The sequence below is a fragment of the Bos indicus x Bos taurus genome, chromosome 4, assembly GCF_003369695.1.
Source record: "Bos indicus x Bos taurus breed Angus x Brahman F1 hybrid chromosome 4, Bos_hybrid_MaternalHap_v2.0, whole genome shotgun sequence".
NCBI classification, from domain to species: Eukaryota; Metazoa; Chordata; class Mammalia; order Artiodactyla; family Bovidae; genus Bos; species Bos indicus x Bos taurus.
Window position 1 is genome coordinate 52556209 of NC_040079.1, and position 21591 is coordinate 52577799.

The 21591-nt window shown below is 40.0% G+C and overlaps 1 protein-coding gene across 2 annotated transcripts in view; it reads right to left on the reverse strand.

The window, feature by feature from the left end:
- Nucleotides 1–899: 899 nt before the first annotated feature.
- The window catches only part of CPVL (carboxypeptidase, vitellogenic like), a 127747-nt gene continuing 107055 nt past the window's right edge, over nucleotides 900–21591 (reverse strand). Inside the window, exon 13 of one of the 2 annotated variants that reach the window (XM_027539417.1) lies at nucleotides 900–1325. In XM_027539417.1, coding sequence (XP_027395218.1) covers nucleotides 1221–1325 — 105 coding nt within the window. In that variant the 3' untranslated portion in view covers nucleotides 900–1220. The remainder of the gene's footprint in view (nucleotides 1326–21591) is intronic. The other variant, XM_027539418.1, reaches the window with a different exon arrangement.

Sequence of the window (21591 nt, forward strand, 5' to 3'; positions counted from 1 at the left end):
CAATAATAAAAATTTGCTTTTGATGAGAATGTTCCATTTGAGGTCTTATTGTATTTGGGCACAATGAACAACATGTATATTTAAAAAAGGAAAATCTCAATCCTGAATGAAATGAGATATTAAAAGAACTCAATAAAATATTTGCAGCGAGAACAGGCTTTGACTTTTTAAAATTTAAGTTCCCTAGTGAGCCAATTCATAGATGGGTAATAGAGGGAGAAATGATGTGGAAAAAGGCAAATGTGCTGTGGAATTAGAGATGTGAGCATGTGATGTATAAATGCATAAATAGGAAAGATGTGCCGAGATGTGGTATTTTAGTTGGAAAGTTACTAACGTATGAATATTTATAAATGTATTTTGATGCAAGAGGATCTCATTTTTTTTTATATTCCAACAATTATACAAAATTATGTTATTCTTTATTTGGCTAAAGAAGCACAGAATTTAAAACTCAAAGTAAAAACAGCTCATAACTAATATGGCCTGCAGGCTGTTTGATAAATGTGCATACTTAAACCTATGAACTAAAAAAAAAAAAAAGAAAGAAAGAGAACAAAGAAAGAATAGGCAAAGATTTAGTATGTTCTCTGAATAAGATTCTCTGCTTATCATCAATAAGTAGATACAGATACATTATTTCTTTTACATATAAGATTTTTAGTTCAAAGAATTGCAAGCCACCTTTCTTGCTAAGACTTTCTACATTCTGAAGTCTCTTCCTCACCACTATTATAAGTTCATCTATTCATTTGGAATGATAATTCAGATGTCCTTATCTAATATTTATGCAACACCTTCAGATACATGGTATGATAAACTTTTCTGTTATTTACAGAACAAGATGGTTACAACTCCATTTATTGCACTTTCCACTTCATTAGAGAAGGAATTTAAAATTCTTATTCAAGGCCCCAACATCCCATTTATTTACCCATTTCTATCTGAATTGGTGTCTCAGAATCCATTCTTTGTACCCGTTAAGATAAATGATGTAATTCTCACTCATGCACAACATTTTCTTACAGTTAATTTTGTAATGAACCATCTCTCCCCCAAAACAGAGCCTCATTTGTTTTAAGGATAATTTTTATTGATGAGGAACATTTTGCAGTTTTAAAAAGATAATTTTCTTATTTATGTAACATTTTCTATCTTGAAAATTTTCTTTTCAAAGATTAAAAGCCATGATGGTCTCCTTTAGGAAAGCAGCTTATCCATCAATAAGGATCCCATCCTCTTCCAAAAATGAATCGATTAATCATGTCAAAAGATCGCAGAGGCTGGTCATAGGGCAAAATGTGGCCTCCACCTCGAACAATTACCTTAAAGAAGAAAAACTGAAATTTAGAAAACTGGATATTCTAAATACATGGAAACTTTTAATTTGGATTAAAATGTTCTTAAAGCTTACATGAAATAAAGAACATAGTGAATCAGTTCATGCTTTTGGATATGCTGATTGTCTGCTTTTGACAGCATTAATAAATAGGTACCTTAAGGTAAGAAAGTTTTAAAATTGTGTAGTTATTTGATTTTACACCAAATTGTATCCATCTTTCATGTGTATGAAACTGGAAAATCCTTCCTTGTCTCTTCTTAGGAGGGAGCTGTCTGCTTCTCCATGCTGTGCTGTAACTCTTACCTTGTTAGGGCCCTGAGGTTGGGAGACCTACCCCAGACCAGCTCTGGTTGCAACCAGGTAGAGAAATGTACCTAATTCTACCGTTCAGTAAGCTCGTCCATTGGCCTTCACACTAAGCTACACCTTTTACCTTAACTACACCTTCTACCTTAGTCTTTACCAGTAATAAAGGAGATATTTTGAGTCTCAAAAAAATTAAAACAACAAAAGAGAACTCCTTGACATCTGAAATTTTAAAAGGCCTAAAATTTTTTTGAGCAGCAAAAAATTAGAACATTCTATTTTTTCCAAGATTTTATTATGAAACATTTTCAAACATATAGCAGATTTGAAAGAATTTTATATACACACCATTTAGATACTCTCATTAACACTTTACTCATTTTCTTACAGCTGCATCTCACTGCCCATCTATTAATCCATCTTATCTTTTTGACACATTTCAAAGTAAGATGGGGATGTCAGTATACTCCCCAAATTTTGTGTAAAATTGACATACAATGGGATTCTCTGGTGGCTTCCCTAGTGGCTCAGACAGTAAAGAATCTGCCTGCAATGCAGGAGATGCCGGGTTGATCCCTGGGTCGGGAAGATCCCCTGGAGAAGGAAATGGCAACCCACTCCAGTTTTCTTGCCTGGAGAATCCCATGGACAGAGGAGCCTGGCAGGCTACAATGGAGTCACAGAGTCAGACATGACTTAGCGAGTGACTCAACAACAACAACCAGGTCATACAATTGTTAAGTGGGGGAAGTAGCTAGAACCCTGGCTTCTGGCGTAAACACTAGTGTTTTAAATCAAATTCCAGTACTTTCACAATAATTTCTTACTGTGAAGGGAACTTTACGGCTTGGTCACAGAACGTTTCACCCACCTCTCCACATACTTTTGAGATATTTAAGGACTATGAGGGAGAAAGAAATGGCAACCCACTCCAGTGTTCTTGTCTGGAGAATCCCAGGGACGGAGGAGCCTAGTGGTCTGCTGTCTATGGGGTCACACAGAGTCGGACACGACTGAAGCGACTTAGCAGCAGCAGCAGCAAGGACTATGAGATCGGACTTACCCCTCATTGGCCTTTGGAGACAACTGCTTCATGCTACCCTCCACCAGCGGTCAGCTGTACCTTGCTGCTATGACAGCAACACCCATCTACATTTGTGTTTCAGCTTGCATTTGGAAACCCAGCATGTCCCCGTCTTTGTCACAGATCAAAAGTGAACACATCTGTGACAGGAGCCCATGCACGTGACCCTGGAGGAAGACTTCTGCTGCCCTCCACGACCCCAGGCTAGAATTCTCCTCCTGTGGCTTCCCATCCAGTCCTCCAGCCTTGGCAGGAATCAGATAAGCGATTTTCATGCAACTTCAGCTCAGCTGAGGACACTTAATGAAGTCGTGTTTATGACAAAACCCAGCTGCTTCAGCTGGAAATGAGTTTGGCAGCAATCGTCCAGAACAGTAAGAAACTGAATACTCAAGAGCTAAAGGTCATCCTGCCTCCCTCCCCGACCAGGGCTACTGCTAATGGAGGGCTAGCACAGTGCTTCACAGCCTGGGCTTGGGAGTCGGAGCACAGGAGCGTGACCAGAGGCGCAGCAAACTATGTGACCTTGGGTAAGCAACTTAACATCTCTGTGTTTCAGTTTTCTTAGCGGTACAACGGGGAATGAAATATTATGTCCTGGGATAGTTGTATAAGGAATTAAAGGAATGATATCCATGGAACACAGCACAGTACCTGGCCGGGGATGGTTCTTGAGAAATATTAGCTGTTGTAATTATTCTTTGAGTAATTATCTCTATTCAAAATGTAAGATCAAAATTCATGTAACCAACATAACTAACCTAGAACATCGTGTTCCTACATTAGCATAAAAATCTTGGTTTAAGGGAGTTGTTTAAAACAGTCGTTCTCAAACCTAAAGGGGAATAAAAATACCCGAGCTTGTTAAAGTAAATTGCTAGGTTCTCACCCCTAGACCTCCCAGTTCTGAAGGTCCCAGCCAGGGTCTAAGAATTTGCACTTCTAACAATTGCAAAGTAATTCTGGTGCTGTTGGTCCAAAGACTACTCTTTGAGGACCTCTATTTAAAGAACTTCCTATTTTGTGACAGGTTATTCTGTTTTTACATCAAGGGAAAACACAAAGAAAAATTTGTGTAACATCTACTAATGACCTCACCTTAGTGTATTTTTTTCTAATCATCTGCTCTCCTGGTGTTTATACACACACACACACACACACCCTTCTACATCCATGATAATCAAGTGGCGAAAAAGAGATGACAAGGGTTAGGTGTTACAATTCTTATTCTCAATGACTTGCCTGATCCTTGATCCAATTCTGAGCTGCCATTCGTAATGACCAAATGACATCATAAGTGGTGTCATTAAGATTGGAAAGAAAAGCTCATTTAAGAACAAAGTCTTTTTCACATGCCACAAAATTCTCAAAGTATGTTCTCTAGCAGATTCCCTATAGCATTTTCCTGAAGTTAACCTCAAAAATGAATTTATGAGTACTGAAAAAATAAACCACTCTGTTGTAATAGCCAAGCCACTCACCACTCACAAATCAAGGACACAAACCACTCCAGAGTTTTTAGAGGTGTGTAAAAAAATGTGACAGGGCCATGATTATATATTTAAATGTGACCAGACTAATCTTGAGGCTCCCTGGATAGAAATGGTCTCATCACCAGAAACTGGATATTTTGGGTGCTTTCACATTAGAACTGAAACTGCTAAACTCATGTGTTCCAGATGTCATGAATTTTAAAAGGGTTATACAAAACACTTTAAAGCTTCATTCCACTTTATGTTTTAGAAAAGAATATGATTCTCCATGGAACTAGAAACATGGACCTGGCAATAAAGATTTCTCAGTTGTGCCTTTTGAGATGAAATATAAGGGGAAATTCACAATGGGTGTGTTGACACAGATGTCATGGGAGACTTCAAGGGGGGTCAAGGAGGAGCAGATCACTGGACAGACAATGGTGAGTGGGAAGTGGGAAAGAGATGTAGTAAAGACAGGAAACTGAGTTCAGAAACAGTGGGGCATGAAACTGCATTGCACATGCAATAATCTGAAAGGAGTTCCAGTTATGAAGAATTAGAAGGAAAGCAGAAGGAACAGTTGAACAGGTAAACCCCATATGACATGCTGCTGGGATCCACCGACCTTTTCATACAGGATTTGTGTGTGTGTGTTAAAATACACATAACATAAAACTATCATTCTAACCATTTTACTGTGGACAATTCAGTAGCATTTAATATATTCACAGTGTTGAGCAACCATCGCCACTATCCAGTTGCAGATATTTTCATCACTGCAAAGGAAACCTGTACCCATTAGCAATCAGTTTCCATTCCTGTCTCCCTGCCAGTCTCTGACATTCACTAACCTACTTTTTGTTTCTATGGTTTTGTTGCCTATTCTGGGGATATCTTTGAGAGTTTTAAGCAGAATAGTGATATGCTCAGATCTGCATTAAAGGAAGATGACTTTATAGCCACTGAGGGGGCTGGTTTGAAGGAAATGATACTGGGGCAAGGAGGCAAGTTAGGAGACTAGCTGTTCAGGTGAGAAATGATGTAAAGGAGAGATGCTAAGAAGGCAAGAGAAGAGGGATGTTGGGGTTGAACCTGAAAAGTTAGTGATTAATCAGGTATAAAGTTAAGTGTAAAACCCTCCCCCTGCTCCCCAACATATGAACATCCTTCCCATCCCAGGCTTCTGAAACATGCAGCTTTGCAAGAAGTGATGTTATTAACCAAGAGGCACACGGCCAAAGCAGGTCAGGAGGCAGGTGAAAAAGGACAGATTTCTTTTTTTTTGGATGACTGTGGCTGTGTGCCAATAAAACTTTATTTACGGACACTGAAATTAGAACTTCATACAACTGTTACGTGAAACAAAAACCATATTCTTTTTTTTCAAACATTAAAAGATATAAAAACCAAATTTGGCTTGTGTGCCATAGAAAAACAGGCAGAGAGGCAAAGCTGGCCAACCCTGGCTTTAGAACACATCTTCCTGACATCACCATGAGGCAAGTGGCTAACATCACCCTCACCACTTCATGCAGTAGAGCGTGAGAATCTGAGAGTTCATCCAGATTAGTTTCCTTCTCCTCCTCCAATTCACAGAGGAGGTTCTGGTGCCTGACTTCAGGCCATACAGCTTGTAAGTGACAGTGTCAGGCTGGAGCTTGGGTGTCTTGATTTAAGTCTTACCTACCTTCTCCCAATCGGTTCCAAAAATCAAAATTTAAGATTTCATCCACAGCCACAAAGTCCTTCTGCCATTTCTCATCAGCACTTCATCATTTTTTTTCATTTTAAAGGAATTTATTCTAATAAATACCTTAAAATTAAGGATTCAGTAAGCTCAAGTTATACAGAGAATTATTATTTTTTTAAATTTATTTATTTATTTATTTATTTTAAAGAGACAGATTTCTAGTTCTTGTTTTCTACTACAGATTGATAGAGACACTCAAGATCATCTTGTTTGTTTTTGACTTACATTAAAGTTCTTTTATTATTTTTATTCCATTCCACCGTTACAAATGCTTACCTTTTCACTTTCAGACATGAACCCTGAGTATAAATTAAATAAATAGGCATTCAAATAAAATGTATACTAAAAAGAAAAGATACTTGGGAATAAGAATAAAAAATAAGCCAAAGCTTGTTAGCAGCCACCTCATAACAAAAGAGTGAGGCAAATCACTTTCAATAAAAGAAAAAAAGCCAAGATCAAGGCTCAGTGTTGCTTCCACAACACTCTGGGAAGACTCCTTCACATTTACCACTGTAAGTTCTACCATAGCAAATGATTATTGGGGCAAAAAGGTGCTTTGCTGCTGCTGCTAAGTCGCTTCAGTCGTGTCCGACTCTGTGCGACCCCACAGACGGCAGCCCACCAGGCCCCGCCGTCCCTGGGATTCTCCAGGCAAGAACACTGGAGTGGGTTGCCAGTTCCTCCCCCAATGCATGAAAGTGAAAAGTGAAAGTGAAGGCGCACAGTCGTATCCGACTCTTAGCGACCCCATGGACTGCAGCCTACCAGGCTCCTCCGTCCATGGGATTTTCCAGGCAAGAGTACTGGAGTGGGGTGCCATTGCCTTCTCCCAAAAAGGTGCTTTAGCTGACCTAAATGTAGCCACAGCAGCGGCATCATTTCTAGAGTAGTCAATACATAACTGGTGCTACCTTACAGTTCCAAGGTGCTCTCCAGGTTCACCATCTAACTTAATCACTTGAAACAAAATCATAATTTAGGATTTCCACTTTTCATTATGACACATTAATAGCATGTGCCAAACCAAAGCCACCATTAAGAACAACAATAAAAACTTAATGTCATAGAATCATGAGTCAGCAGATCTAGGTTTGAGCCTAGCTCTGTGACTTGGGCACAATGACTTAACTATCCTTATTTTCCCATCTGTAAAATGGAGATAGGAATTAAGGTGACCAGTTGTCTCAGTTTACCTAGGACTGAGAAGTTATTAGGAGCATAGAACCTTTAGTGCTAATGCTGAAATCCAGTGAAATGACTAGTGAAATGACTGAATTTAGTCATTTAGTGAAATGACTGAATGGTTGGTTAGTCACCCTAACAAAAGTAAACTTTCTGTGAAAATTCAGAGAAACAATGCATATAAAATATCCCATGGCACTCAGTTCACAGATGCATATTAAGCTCGTACCACGTAGCATATAGGCAAATAATAAGCACTCAACCAAAGGTCATCATACTATCATTATCTGAATTTTTATAGTCAAAGGAGTATGTTTTCCTTTTAAGAGCAGAGAAAGATTAGAAGTTACTAAGAACTGTAAACTTCATTACTATACTTTTTCAGAAAGATAGATCACAATATTTTCTTTAGGAAGGGATATGTTTCTCTTCCAGGCTTCTTTTATTTCCATGCTATAAATCCTTCCTTCCATGGGAAAGAAGGTCCCAATTAAAGTAAGAAAGCAACTTAAATAAGAAATCAAACCTTTGTCAATATGCTTACCTGTCTAGAGCAAACTGTGTCCCTTAAGCCTGCCAACACCAGGATCCATCCCATTCTTTCCTTGCACCCCCTTTCACCACATGCAATGCCAAACACCCTTTTCTCTCCACACAGAAACGTCAAGCAAGCAAGACCTTACTTGTCTTAGCAGAATGGCAAAAAGCCACTGTCTGTTTTGCCTTTTAAGAACATACTTTATAACACAGGATTTAATGCAGTTAAAAAGTAACCAAAATTTTACTTCCTTCATGTCCAATTTTTATACTTGATATCCATAAGGGAATAAAAAGCACAATCCAGTTCATTAATTACCTTACTCAATATCTAACTTTATAAGCTACAGTTTGTAGTTTTCTTTTGGAGGAGAGACTGAGAGTGGAGGAGAGGGCAGAGGTTAGAGCAGCAAATGCTCTCTGCCAGGAGTGGTGTGAAGACTTAGATCCTGACTCACTGTCTGCTGGGTAACATGGAAACAAGGGCCAGCCAACTTGCCAAAATTTGGCTTCCTGCAAACAGCAGTGCAGGTTGGCTCCAGCAGTAGTGCGCTGAAGTTCTTTTCCACTGGTTCAGGAGACTGGATTAATAAGCACATTGCTGATCTACTCCACATTCGGTGACATCATGTTGGTACCCTGAAATCAGCCATGGTGGGACAACTTACACCATGGAAATCAGCAAGCACTAGAGATCCGAGACTCCCTTCCTTTCCAAGCTAGTTTACCTCAGACCACTGGTTCTCTGACACTTTGACTCTCCTGCGGAAACATGAAATGTTAGGCCATTCTTCCTCTTTCCCAAAACAAAAGAAATATTCATTCAAATGGGTAAATTATAAGGCCCAAATCTCTGAAACCTTGGCTCAGGATATCAGATGGGCTGGGTTTCAAATATTTGCAAGAAGGTAGGAATATTAATGGACTTCCCTGGTAGCCCAGTGGTAAAGAATCTGTCTGCTAATACAGGAGATGTGGGTTCGATCCCTGGGTTGGGAAGATCCTCTGGAAAAGGAAATGGCAACCCACTCCAGTATTCCTACCTGGGGAATCCCATGGACAGAGGAACCTGGTGGGCCACAGTCTATGAGGTTGCAAAAAGAGTTGGACATGACTTAGCAACTGAACAAGAAGAAGAATATTAATATTTGTCTGCTTCCAATCTATACTGTCTTTACTGATAAACCAAAGAGTGCAGGCAAAAATAGTGCTCTTAGTCCAGCTGACAATGCAGCAATTTCACAACACAACCTTACTTTGTTCCTTCATTTCTCTACCCACTCCACACTGTACCATGTTGGCTCCATTTAATATTCCCATAAGCAACTTGATTTTGATAAGCAACCAGATAAGTAAATCTGGTTACACTTCAAATTAGAACAACAAAAAGTTACTGTTTGAAAAGCAAACCCAAATTCCGTCTTTGTTCCTCAAATATCATTAATTTTTAAAACCCATTCTCCATGTGTGGACAATAGTTTAAATGTTAGCCTTCTTAGTATTTATTCACTTTCCATAATGAAATGGTTCTCTGTTAAATTTCAATAGGTTATTAAAAAAAAACAACTCAGCAGCTAAGAGAAAATTATGCATCACTGCTTAGCTGTTGTACCTCAGCAAATAGATCTGCTATCCAATTTATATTTTAAATAATACAATAAATTAGCTCCCTGAGTATTAACTAAGTGCATATTTGGGTAGCTTAATTTAGAAGCATTCTTTTTATGCTAATCAGTCCTCTCTGATGAAATAGAATCACATGAACTAAACTGACTCTTGGCAAATAATCAGAGTAAAATTGGGAGTTGCTATTGTTTATTATTTCCTTTGTTTTTAGGAAGCAAGCTGTGTGTGTGTGTGTGTGTGTGTATGTGTGTGTGTTTTAAGAAAAGGGAAAAAATATCATCAAATACCGAGAGTTCAATTTATTTTGGAGAGGACACACTCACTAGTCAGCCACTGAGATAATGAAACTTCTACAATTCCTTCCATAAATTTTTGTTTCCTAGAATATTTCTCCCTTTTTCTTTTATGTAACACAGAAAGGAAACAGTCTTCAGGGGACATAAACAATGCATCCTTTCGCTTGATGGGAATTGTTTTGAACTATTCATTATCTCAGCATGTCTAGTCTATTTCCTAGAAGAAATTCTCGTGTGTACAAGTGGTGAGCCACTACTACATTCCTTGAGAACTGTAGTCTTTGAATACGCATAGTAGTGAGAGGGGTGTGGGCGTAAGGTAGGGGCCAACTTGATTTTAATTCTAATTCACTGAAATTTACTGGGTGCTAGGAACTGTGCTAAGGGGCTTGCTACAAACATAAATCAGATATCATTCCTGTTCTCAAGGAGCTCCATGTCAATAGGGGAGAAAGGCAAATGAAACCCCAGTGGGGTGCCTGCAATGGGAGCTGTACATAGAGATGCAAAAGAGGAATTCTGGGAGAAGGGCTTCCTAGAGGTGATACTGGTGTTTAGCTCTGAAAGGCAAATGGGGATTTTCCAGGCCTTTGGAGGAGGAAGAAGGGCCTGATATGAAAAGCAGAGGGAATCCCATGGGAATTATTGGCTGACAAAATAGTAAGGTGTGTTTGGGGAACTATAAGGTGTTTTGCTTTGTTTTTCAGGATTCTAATTAAGAAAGAAGGAGACAAAGTCCAGGTTGGGGAAGGAAGCAGAGGCCAGATCGGGTAGCTTTACTTTTGTGTGTATGGGGTTTGGACTTCATTCATCAGGGAGTTAGTGAGAGATTTTTAGACAAGGATAAAACTGGATCGGACTTGCATTTTGGAAAAAGCACAAAGAGAAGGGTAGGTTGGAGAGGAAGAAGACTAGTTGAGACCAGCTAAGGAGGCTATTTTAAAAGGAAAAAGTTTAAACAACAAGTTAAAACACATATTCAGAGTGTTCCTGAATAGCATCTTTCAAAATTGTGCCTTTTCTTAAAACACTACAAAGCAAAAACTGTTTCACTTAAGAAATCATAACGTAGTGTAGCCATTTTATGTCCTCCAAAATGCTGTATGTTTTCTAATTGGTTTGTATAAAATCAGTGTTTTTCAAGTAGTTCTCTGTGGTTTCTGTGTCAAGCACTAGGAAGTGAGTAAAATCAAGTCAGCGAGAAGGGTACTGTAAATCAAATGCAAGAAAGGCTAGCTAAAGAACAGGGTGAGTCGTATTTGCCAATCACTATTCTTAATTTTCTGGTAAGACTCACAGCAAAGCAACTGGCTAAACCATTTCCTTGTTCTTTCAGTGGAAAAGTGATGGAAGTGTTAGAAAAAGATTTAGATTTTTCTACCTGTAGTCCAGCGCTTGCCTGCAAATCCAGACATACGTTGAAATGCCTCTTTTACTAGTTGCTTCTTATACTAAGCCACTGTTGGTAAGCTGAGGCGAAAAGGTGCTGAAGGACTAAATTTCTAATTGTTGTAAGCTAGGTATTTTGATAGCCAACATTAACCCATGTCATCCAAAAAGAAAATTGCATCTCCCAACTGGAGGAGCATTAAGACTTAGACATGACACGTCCATTCCATCCTTTTACTGGGTGTGGATGCTACAGTCTTTTAATTGATGATAGCCAGAGAAGAATATGGAAATAAGAGCGAGAGAAAAGGAAGCTAGACTGTGAATGTTAGACATGAAAAAGGACATTAAGACCCCTTTCCAGTTCACAAGCTCAGGTGAAAGATGCCCAGAAACAAGTCCAGGAGTTGGTGACACAGTGGAATAATCAGAACTCTTGTATACTACTGGCAAGAATACAATCAACTGGGAAAACAGTTTGGCGTTATCTAAGGAAGCTAAAGAGGTTCAAATACTATTAAATCATCTGTTCCACCTCTACGCATTATTCTTAAGAGAAACTCTAGCATGCAGGCCCAAGGAGATATGTGCAGCAATATTGTTCATAGCAGCAATATTTATAGTAACATAAAGCTGGAAACAACCCAAATGCCCATCAACAGTGGAATGGATGAATGATGTAATTATATGATAGAATGCTATTCAGCAGTGAAAAGGAACAAAGCACAATCCTGAACATATCAACATGGGTGAATCTCAAAATATTGAAGAGCAAAAGTACAGTGTTGCAAAATATACATAGAAGAATTCTTTTTATGTAAAACTGGATCATCGAAAAAACAAGTGAGTTCCAGAAAAACATCTATTTCTGCTTTATTGACTATGGCAAAGCCTTTGACTGTGTGGATCACAATAAACTGTGGAAAATTCTGAAAGAGATGGGAATACCAGAGCACCTGACCTGCCTCTTGAGAAACCTGTATGCAGCTCAGGAAGCAACAGTTAGAACTGGACATGGAACAACAGACTGGTTCCAAATAGGAAAAGGAGTACGTCAAGGCTGTATATTGTTACCCTGCTTATTTAACTTCTATGCAGAGTACATCATGAGAAATGCTGGGCTGGAGGAAGCACAAGCTGGAAGCACAAGATTGCCGGGAGAAATATCAATAACCTCAGATATGCAGATGACACCACCTTTATGGCAGAAAGTGAAGAGGAACTAAAAAGCCTCCTGATGAAAGTGAAAGAGGAGAGTGAAAAAGTTGGCTTAAAGCTCAACATTCAGAAAATGAAGATCATGGCATTTGGTCCCACCACTTCATGGGAAATAGATGGGGAAACAGTGGAAACAGTGTCAGACTTTATTTCTTGGGCTCCAAAATCACTGCAGATGGTGATTGCAGCCATGAAATTAAAAGATACTTACTCCTTGGAAGGAAAGTTATGACCAACCTAGACAGCATATTCAAAAGCAGGGACATTACTTTGCCAACAAAGGTCCGTCTAGTCAAGGCTATGGTTTTTCCAGTGGTCATGTATGGATGTGAAAGTTGGACTCTGAAGAAAGCTGAGTGCTGAAGAATTGATGCTTTTGAACTGTGGTGCTGGAGAAGACTCATGGACTGTAAGGAGATCCAACCAGCCCATCCTAAAGGAGATCAGTCCTGGGTGTTCTTTGGAAGGACTGATGCTAAAGCAGAAACTCCAATACTTTGGCCACCTCATGTGAAGAGCTGCCTCATTGGAAAAGACCCTGATACTGGGAGGAATTGGGGGCAGGAGGAGAAGGGGACGACAGAGGATGAGATGGCTGGATGACATCACCGACTCAATGCACATGAGTTTGGGTAAACTCCAGGAGTTGGTGATGGACAGTTAGGCCTGGTGTGCTGCGATTCATGGGGTTGCAAAGGGTTGGACAAGACTGAGCGACTGAACTGAACTGAAACATGAAAGGTAAAATATTATTTATGGAGATGTTTATCTGTAGTAAAACTATAAATTTTTAAAAAAGGATGTAGAAACAAAACCCAGGGCAGTAGTTTACCTCCGGGGCCAGTGAGGGAAGAAAATGGGATTGGGAGCGTGGGCTGCTGGTAATGCTACATTTCCTAAATGATTGTAAGCACAGGGGTAGTCATTTATCATTGTTTGTTTGATCTTATACAAGTATAATATATTTTTGGTGATTCTTCAACTTTTAATTAAAAAGAGAAGAAAAAACCCACCTATTGATACTGCCAAACTCATAAAAAATGAATCTATAAGAAATTTAACATGTTCTCTGTTGTGCTTTTCCCTTCCGCCCAACACAGAGATAACGAAATGGACCATATGTCTAAACACGGTAAATGGGGAGAATATGGAGAAGCAATTGAACGAAACAAATGCAAAAGTGGGGAAGCGGCTGGCAAGTGGCTCCAAGAAGACAAAACTGGTACCAGAATAGAACCTTTGGACTCCAGTTGCTGCATAAATAATAATAATAAAAATAATAAATAGAGGAAAAAAATAAACACCCACATCTCCATGCTGGAGAGCAGAAGAGCAAGAAGTTGCCAAACATGTTTTTTTTGTTTTGCTAGATTATTTTTAATTCTCTAAATCTAAGCTCCTATATTCCCCTTCTTCCCTGTTTCTGTATGTTAGAAGCTCAGTATAAGTGGGGGGGGGGGGGACAGAATAAAATATAGGCTGCATGCTTCATTTATTGTCAACAGGGATGTTTCAGATCACTTTTAAACTAGAAGGGACTCAAATGCTTTAGAAACATCTCATCACTCAATTTAGCAACTTCCATATACTGTTGTTAGACTGCCATGAACAAATGTGCAGGCCCCTCCACTTCTTCCATCTCTCATCAAGACTGTTTCCATGTTACAGTAAAGTAAACACTAGATACAGTGGAAATATTTCTAGGTCTATCTGATGAATAATACCCCATTTCATCATCTGAGCCTTTAAGACATAGTATCTCATAAGGACTGTATTAGATGGGGCTGGGGGAGCTTCTTGTCCTGTGAAAATAGATTCATGTTAGGAGAGGTCAATAAAGACAATAAAATTATATTTATTGCATGCTTACTAGGTGCCAGAGTATCAAGGAATACATAAGCATTATATTAATTAATCCTAATAATGAATCCTTCTGCAAGAGAATTAGGTATTAATATTATGATGAGGAACTTCTTAGAGAGGTTAAGAAATTTGCCCAAGGTCACACAGTTAGTAAGTGGTGGAGCTAGGGGCTAATCCAGGTTGAACACAGTATCCACTCTCTTAATCCCTATACTTCAGGGTCACTTGAGTATGGTGATAGTAGAAGTAGTGAGAATCATCAAGGTAATAAATAAAATTCAAGTTCATAACTTCTCAGCTTGAGAAGATGGCCCATGTTTGGGTACATGGAAGGGTCTATGAATTACTTCCAACAATCAAATAGTCTAACGCACAGGTGCTTTGTCTTTTTTGTGCCATGGACCCCTGAGGCTGTTTAGTGTCATCTATAAATACCTCTCAGAACAATGGTTTTAAATACATGATTCACTCACATATATATTATGATACATACATATTATAGATTACAAATTAAAATTATAGATTGACATTATCAAAACAGTTAAACATGGGACTTCACTGGTGCTCCAGTGGTTAAAACTCTGTGCTCCCTCCCAGTGCAGGAGTTCTGGGTTCGATCCCTGGTCAGGGAACTAGATCCCACATGCCACAGCTAAGACCCAGTGCAGCCAAATAAATAAAATGAATACAAATAAATATTAAAAAACAAAATAACAGTTAAACATGAATTTGTGACACATCAACATATGTCCTTCTATATGAAAACATAACAAAAGAGCAACTTGTGGGTCTGATAACTTCTATAACTTTTATAGAAGCTATCTTCTATAACTTTAGGCATAAGCATTGTTTCTAGCTATTTGCAACAGCATCTGTATTTGATATGAAACTATCTCTGCATTCTATGGTGACAAAGTCAAAGGCACTGCTAATACTGCTGTGGTTTGTTGCCTACATTCATAATGGAAGGAAATGCTAAATTTCATAATTCATAATAGGAGGAAATGATGTTCCAGTTAGAGGTTAGTGAAAATAAAGATGCAATTTTTCCCCCTTATAAGTTCACTGACCTCTTAAAGCCTAACAAAAAGCCTCACCCCAAGTTGGCAATCTATTAAATAACCTAACTAGGAAGCATTAAGTTTACTCCTGATAAGGCTTCAGTCTAAATCATTGCAATTTTATTTTTGCTTTGGCACAGAACTAATCATATCTATCTAATATATTATTGGATCAATAATTAATATCCAGAAACAAACTGGGACTGGTGTGCATCCTTGCTGAGAACTCTCTGGATGATGTTTAACATCATCCAGACCTAGTTGTATCCTTGTTGGAAAGTAATAAGAACGCACTACTGTCTGAAGACACCACACATGAGGACTGCATTCGGTATAGGACAGAATGCTGCTGGGAAAAGGAAGCTAATGTTTGAGTAAATAAAAGAGTTTTTCTATGAGTCTAAATTACCAATGGTCTATCAGTGTTTTAAGAGAACAAAGACCACTTGTCAACCTACAATACATGGCAAGGAACTGAGGTTTACAATTTAGTTTAAGGTTTTGGCTGAGGATTTCAGAGAATCAGAGCCACATCAGTAAATACCATTGACTAGAGGACGCTTTTCTAAATGTGATGCTTCAGATCAATGGCTGGTTTGTTAAGAGTAAAACTATGTTCTCAGGTTTCTGGTTGGCTGGTCAGTAAGTAAAATAGCTCAGGATTTAGAGCACCCTCTAGGTATCAGAACAGAAGTTTACCTAAACATAAGCCACACAGGATTCCTGTGAGATAGATGGAAGCCATTTCAGTATCAATAAAGGAACAAAAGACATACAGTTTATGTCCCCAAGCCAGATGCATATTAAATTCCCTAAGAAGCTTAAATATTGATGCTCAGGTCTTAACCCTAGACCAATAAAGTCAGAATATCTGGAAACAGGCCTTGGGAGTCTGTATTTGCAAGCGTTGAGACACATTGGATTAGGAAAATGTAATGGAAAGGGATGATCCCAAGTTCTTTGCCACTCTTGTTAGCAAGAGGAATCTTGCCTTGCTCTGTGATTTACTTTGACCAAGATGATGCATTGGAAGTAACAGTCTGAGACTTTTGAGCCCTGGCCTTAAAAGGATGGGCATCTCTTGCTTCTCAATTTGGGAGACCTGCTGCCATGCTGTGAAGTCTAGGCCAGGACACCGTATGGTTAGAGAGATGGAGATGTAGTGCTCTCTCATATGGAGAGAGCACTACAGGAGAAGAGACTCATGTGGATGTTCCAGCTTTAGCCAAACTGTCAGCTGAGTGCAGCTGCAGGTGTGAACTACCCCAATCAGAAAAACCTCCTTGCTGAGCCCATTCCACCACATAATTGTGAGAAATAATACATTGTTGTTGGGTTAAGCCAGTAAGTTTTGGAGTGATTCCTTATTCTGTATCAAATAACTGTAAGAGGGAAATATTTACTAACAACTCTTAATTCTTTTCCCCTGAAAGATTTGTTATTCCTATCTTGGAATCTTGATATAAATTGAAAAACAAGACTGAATTCATCTTTCTAATGAAGAGAGAAGACATAATGACATGACAGCTTAAGTGAAAGTGTATATTATGCAAACAAAGGAAGACTAATACCCCATGTGGTCTCAGGCAAACCACCAGCTCCTACTGCTGTCTACCACCCCCACCTAGGCCCCCCCGCAAATCCTGAGAGCTTGCAACTGCATCATTTGGGTGGTCTTTGTGGCCGACAGAAAGATGCATCATCAAATCCTCCTTCAAGGATAGACTTGTGGTCCAGCTGTGGGAAATCCAGTCAGCAGACAGCCTCCAGCTGTCAGCTCCTTCAGGGTCTGCCTCAGCTGCACAGCACAACCTCTCCCAAAATGATGCCCTTCCTGGGGCATCCCACATCTAGTGACTAAGTGAGGTGGGGGGCGTATAAAGGCCGATCATTTTTGTCTGATGTAAGATACTGTGATGGAAACTACTCTCTTTGGACCTCCCTCCCAGGTTGGCCAAGGTTTGTCAGGCCCGCGTCGTAGTTTGATTTCCTCCTCTGCCAATGCTGCTTCCTACTCCTTCCTTTCTCAGGTGTTAATCCCTAATGAACATCTCGTACCCTAAAGTCTGCCCCAATACCTGCTTCTGGAGAATCTAACTTGTAATTGCCATGAAACTCTCTAATAATGGCAAGTCTTATTAGTGAGGGCAGGTGATGGTTTGATTGCTATATTCTGATTGTCTGCCCACAGTCTGATTCCCATAAATGGACAGAAGAGCCTTCCCCAGGTCTGGAAGATGGAGACAAAGAACCCATGGATAAGGCCATCCCTTTTTGTAGAAATCAACACAGCTGGGATAGAGATGAAGATTCTGTTTAACAATTTCTGTAACATAGCCAAAACATTTTCCCTGGAATTAGCTGCATTTGGTAATCATTGTCTCAAATCTGTTTAACAGTTACTTTCCTCCATTAAATATTGTTTTAACTTCTCATCCCCTATCAACTAGTTGAATGCAAAAGTGACATTTATTGCTGTTTGCTTACTCTGATCGTTCTCAGTGCAACCAAGGACTTGCTGAAGACCTTTCTGGAAACTGTTGGTTCCTTCAGAAATAGTTTCTAATCCTCCCTAAGCTGTTTAAAATTCTAAATTAAAGAAAAAATGAATTGTTAGCAGGAAGGTCAAGAGAGGCACTCTTGAGAGAGTCCCTCTAGAGAGGGACTCTCTATCATTCCCTCTGCGGATTATCCGTGGACATGTTGAAATCCTAGCCCGAGCTTCCCTTCCACTCAAAGGACTATGGTTATTCTTTTCTCCATTTTTCAGTTGCATGTAGTCAAAGGAACAAAACAGTTAATGTTAGCACAATGAAGAAGCTGTGGTTGTTATTGCTTTCTGTCTGCACACCAGGCTTTTCCCATCCTCCTCCTCCTTGTAAGCACTCTGCTTTCCTTTAGAAAACAGCCTCTTCTGTGCGGACTGGATGTGCTGCCAAATACACTGGCCCCCACCAACGCTCCACCCACATTTGTCACCACCATCACATACATGCCCTGAGGCGAGACTTGTAGCTGAGGTCTGGCGGGCAACTGGAGTATTCTATCCTTCCCGCTCCATAGCCTTCACAGGTATTTAAGCATGGTGGTGCAGAGGAAAGAGCAAGATGCGGACTGTTAAATCCCTGGTACTACTGCTACTTGAAATCTTAAGGAAGTTTCTCAGGTGAAACTTCTGTTTCTTTATTTATAAATTAGTAAATGCAATCACATAATTTATGGGGGAGCTACAAATATTCTATAAAATTGTGGCTAAGAAAGTGTGTGGCAGACCACTGGCTTGAGGGCTTGCAAACGCTGGAGGGTCAGTAGCCATCCTTGGTGTCTCTTTTGGCCTTCCTGACACCCCCATGAACCAACAACCACACCTAGTAAGTGGCAAAACTGAAATTCACACAGGTTGGTCTAACTCCACAGTCCGCTTCCTCTCATTACCCCAAACCATCTCCCATCGATCTTGACTCTCCAAAACAGTCAAGCTTCAAGGGTGGTGGGCTCCTCCCCTTTGGCTTCTCTGTACCTGTCCCCTAGCAGAAAGTCTTACTCCTTTTGGAAACTCAGGGAGAAACCCCTGAGAAGAGTGTGGCAGACCATAGGCCTAAGAACTTCATAAGGCCAAACATGAGTCAAGGTCAAAATATAAGTCGTGGCTCAGGGCTTGTGCTTTTGGAGACTGGGGGGCTTGCTGTGAGCCTGAGGAGGGCACCAGGATGACACCAGCATGCCAGGTAGTCCTTGTGGGTATTCAGCTTTCAAGTTCATTTAACTGCACAGTAAACACTAATTTTCAAACAGGAATCGGTCCTCACAGCTTGGACATTATAAAGTTTATCTCCTCTATTTTGGGACCTCAGGATCAAGCACCAAGAAGGTGATCCCAGGAAGTAGATGAAGAACCTTCTTCCGGTACTAACATGACTCTCTATTTCCTGGGGGTACTCCTATTTTCCGGGGCTTCCCTGGTGGCTCAGCTGGTAAAGAATCTGCCCGAAATGCAGAAGACCTGGGTTCGATCCCTGGGTTGGAAAGATCCCCTGGAGAAGGGAAAGGCTACCCACTGCAGTATTCTGGCCTGGAGAATTCCATGGACTTTCACTTTCACTTCACTTTCCTTCTTCTCTGACCTATTTCTGCCCTGAATTCATCCTACTGCTGCCAATTTAAACTTTCCAAAGCTTTGAAAATGTGCTTAATTATCTTCCATGGCAACAAACACTGTATGCTTCCACTTATATGAGATACTTAGAGCACTCAAATTCATAGAGATGGGGTAGAATGGTGGTTGCCAAGGGTTGGGGAAGGGGGAATGGGGAGCTGGCGTTGATAATTACAGAGTTTCAGCTTTACAAGATGAAAAGAGCTGTAAAGATGGATGGTACATAATCGTATGTATGCACTTGGTACCACTCAACTGTATACTTAAAAATGGTTAAGATGGCAAGTTTTCAATGTATATTTTATCCCAATAAAAAAAAAATTGGAAAAAAAAAATTCTTCAATTCCCACCCCTCCTACTGCCTAAACAATGGAACACTCACCCCTTTTCCCACTATCGAGGCTCCATGGTCCCTTTCCAGTTTCTCTCCCAGCTTGCACCCTCCGGGCACCAAAACAGAAACCAGACTGTGTGCTCTGCCTGTGTCCTGCTCTGTACGCTCCCATTCGGAGTCTCTGCCCACCATGCTTCTTCTCTGCTCATTTTAGTCAATTTCAGCGTCGATTCTTTTACTAACATGAGAACTCCCCAGGTAAATCTATAACCCTTCCTAACACTGGATGAGCCTTGCCTCATCACCTACTAAGCACCACCTACCTTTTTAAAAAACCCCTGATACTCTGTCTATAGAAAGGCACATGTATGTAACTCAAGAACTAACACTAGAAGTAAAATACACTCTTTCTCAGGCCTGCTTTAATCATGGCACATGTGTATGCAGACTCCAGTTTCAAGTGTACTAGCTTACTGCTGCCAGTCCATCATTCCAGAGGTGGGTGCCCTTGTGAAGTAGAAAACTACTGAGCTGGAAGCCAGGGGACCTGAAATCGAATCTAATTTCAGACATGAAATGGGTATGGGACTTTGGGACAGTCATTTAACCTCCAGGCTTTAGTTTCTCCACCTGGAAAATGAGATCTAAAATTTGCTCCAGCTGGAAAATTTTACCTACAGGATAGAGAAAATTATTTATTGAATAACCTAAGCTGATACTGATAATGAAAACAAAAATTATGATATCTCAAGTTCCAATCAGGAAAAAGAGACTTGTTGGAAATAATGCAAAATTCATGGTAGAAGAAACTACGCTTACTATGATTGCACAAGAATGAAAAATGACTGGTGACTCATGTCTTCCTTTTAATCTCTACATGAAAAATAATTATTCTCCATAAAAATATTTTCAGTGAAATAAAGATATAAAAAATGCTTTTCTTCCCCAGAAAATGTAGCTTCATGAGGTTTTTTCTAGAAAGCTGTTTTTAAAGAATTCATCAGTGTTATTATTCTGATGAAAATTTTATAAATGTGGCATCTTGGCATGTATGGAGTTGATGATTCAATGATGTAAGAACAAAAACATCCTGCATTTCAAAAGCAGTGATGACATCAAAACAGATCATGAACAGCAGCTGTGATATCTGGAGAAAGGCAGAGAAAGACCCCAAAAGGTGCAGCAGGGTGGTCTTGACAGCGATGGACATGGATTGTCACCAGCCAAGCAGAGAGAGGATTACACCTTTGATCTACACTGTAATGTTATTGAGTCACACACACACACACACACTCTCTCTCTCTCTCTCTCTCTCTCTCACCGAAGGCCACTATCTATTCTATAATGCTTGCAAACTGAGCCTCTCTGGACATTAAAGAAAAATCTGTTTCAGATCTTTCTTTAAAGATATCTTCCCTATGGCTCAGATGGTGAAGAATCTGCCTGTAATGCAAGAGACCCAAGTTTGATCCCTGGGGAGGGAAGATCCTCTGGAGAAGGAAATGGCAAACCCGCTCCAGTATTCTTGCCTGGAGAATCCCCTGGACAGAGGAGCCTGGCGGGCTACAGCCCATGGGGTTGCAAAGAGTTGGACACGACTGAATGACTAACTTTCACTTTAGAAATAACTTGGTTCAAACCTTGTAATTTACAGATGAACAAACAGGTTGAGAAAAGCCCGTTACTTCGCAGATGATATAAGAAGGGAGAGTCTGATTCTTAGAACGTACAGATAGAAGCAGCCAGAGCAGCAAAGGGCAACCAGCAGACTCATTCTTCATCTGATCTCTGAGGGGTGGATGGAGCTGGCTGGTGTCCCTGGGTATCCCTTGATGGAGAAATGCTCCCTCATCTCAGCACCTTGCTGCTCCCCTGGGAGAACCGTCGTTCCTCTAAATGGACATTTTAAGGAACCATTCAGAGACAAGTCTACTTTGGTTTCAATTTTTAAATTAAGAGCTGTGGAGTT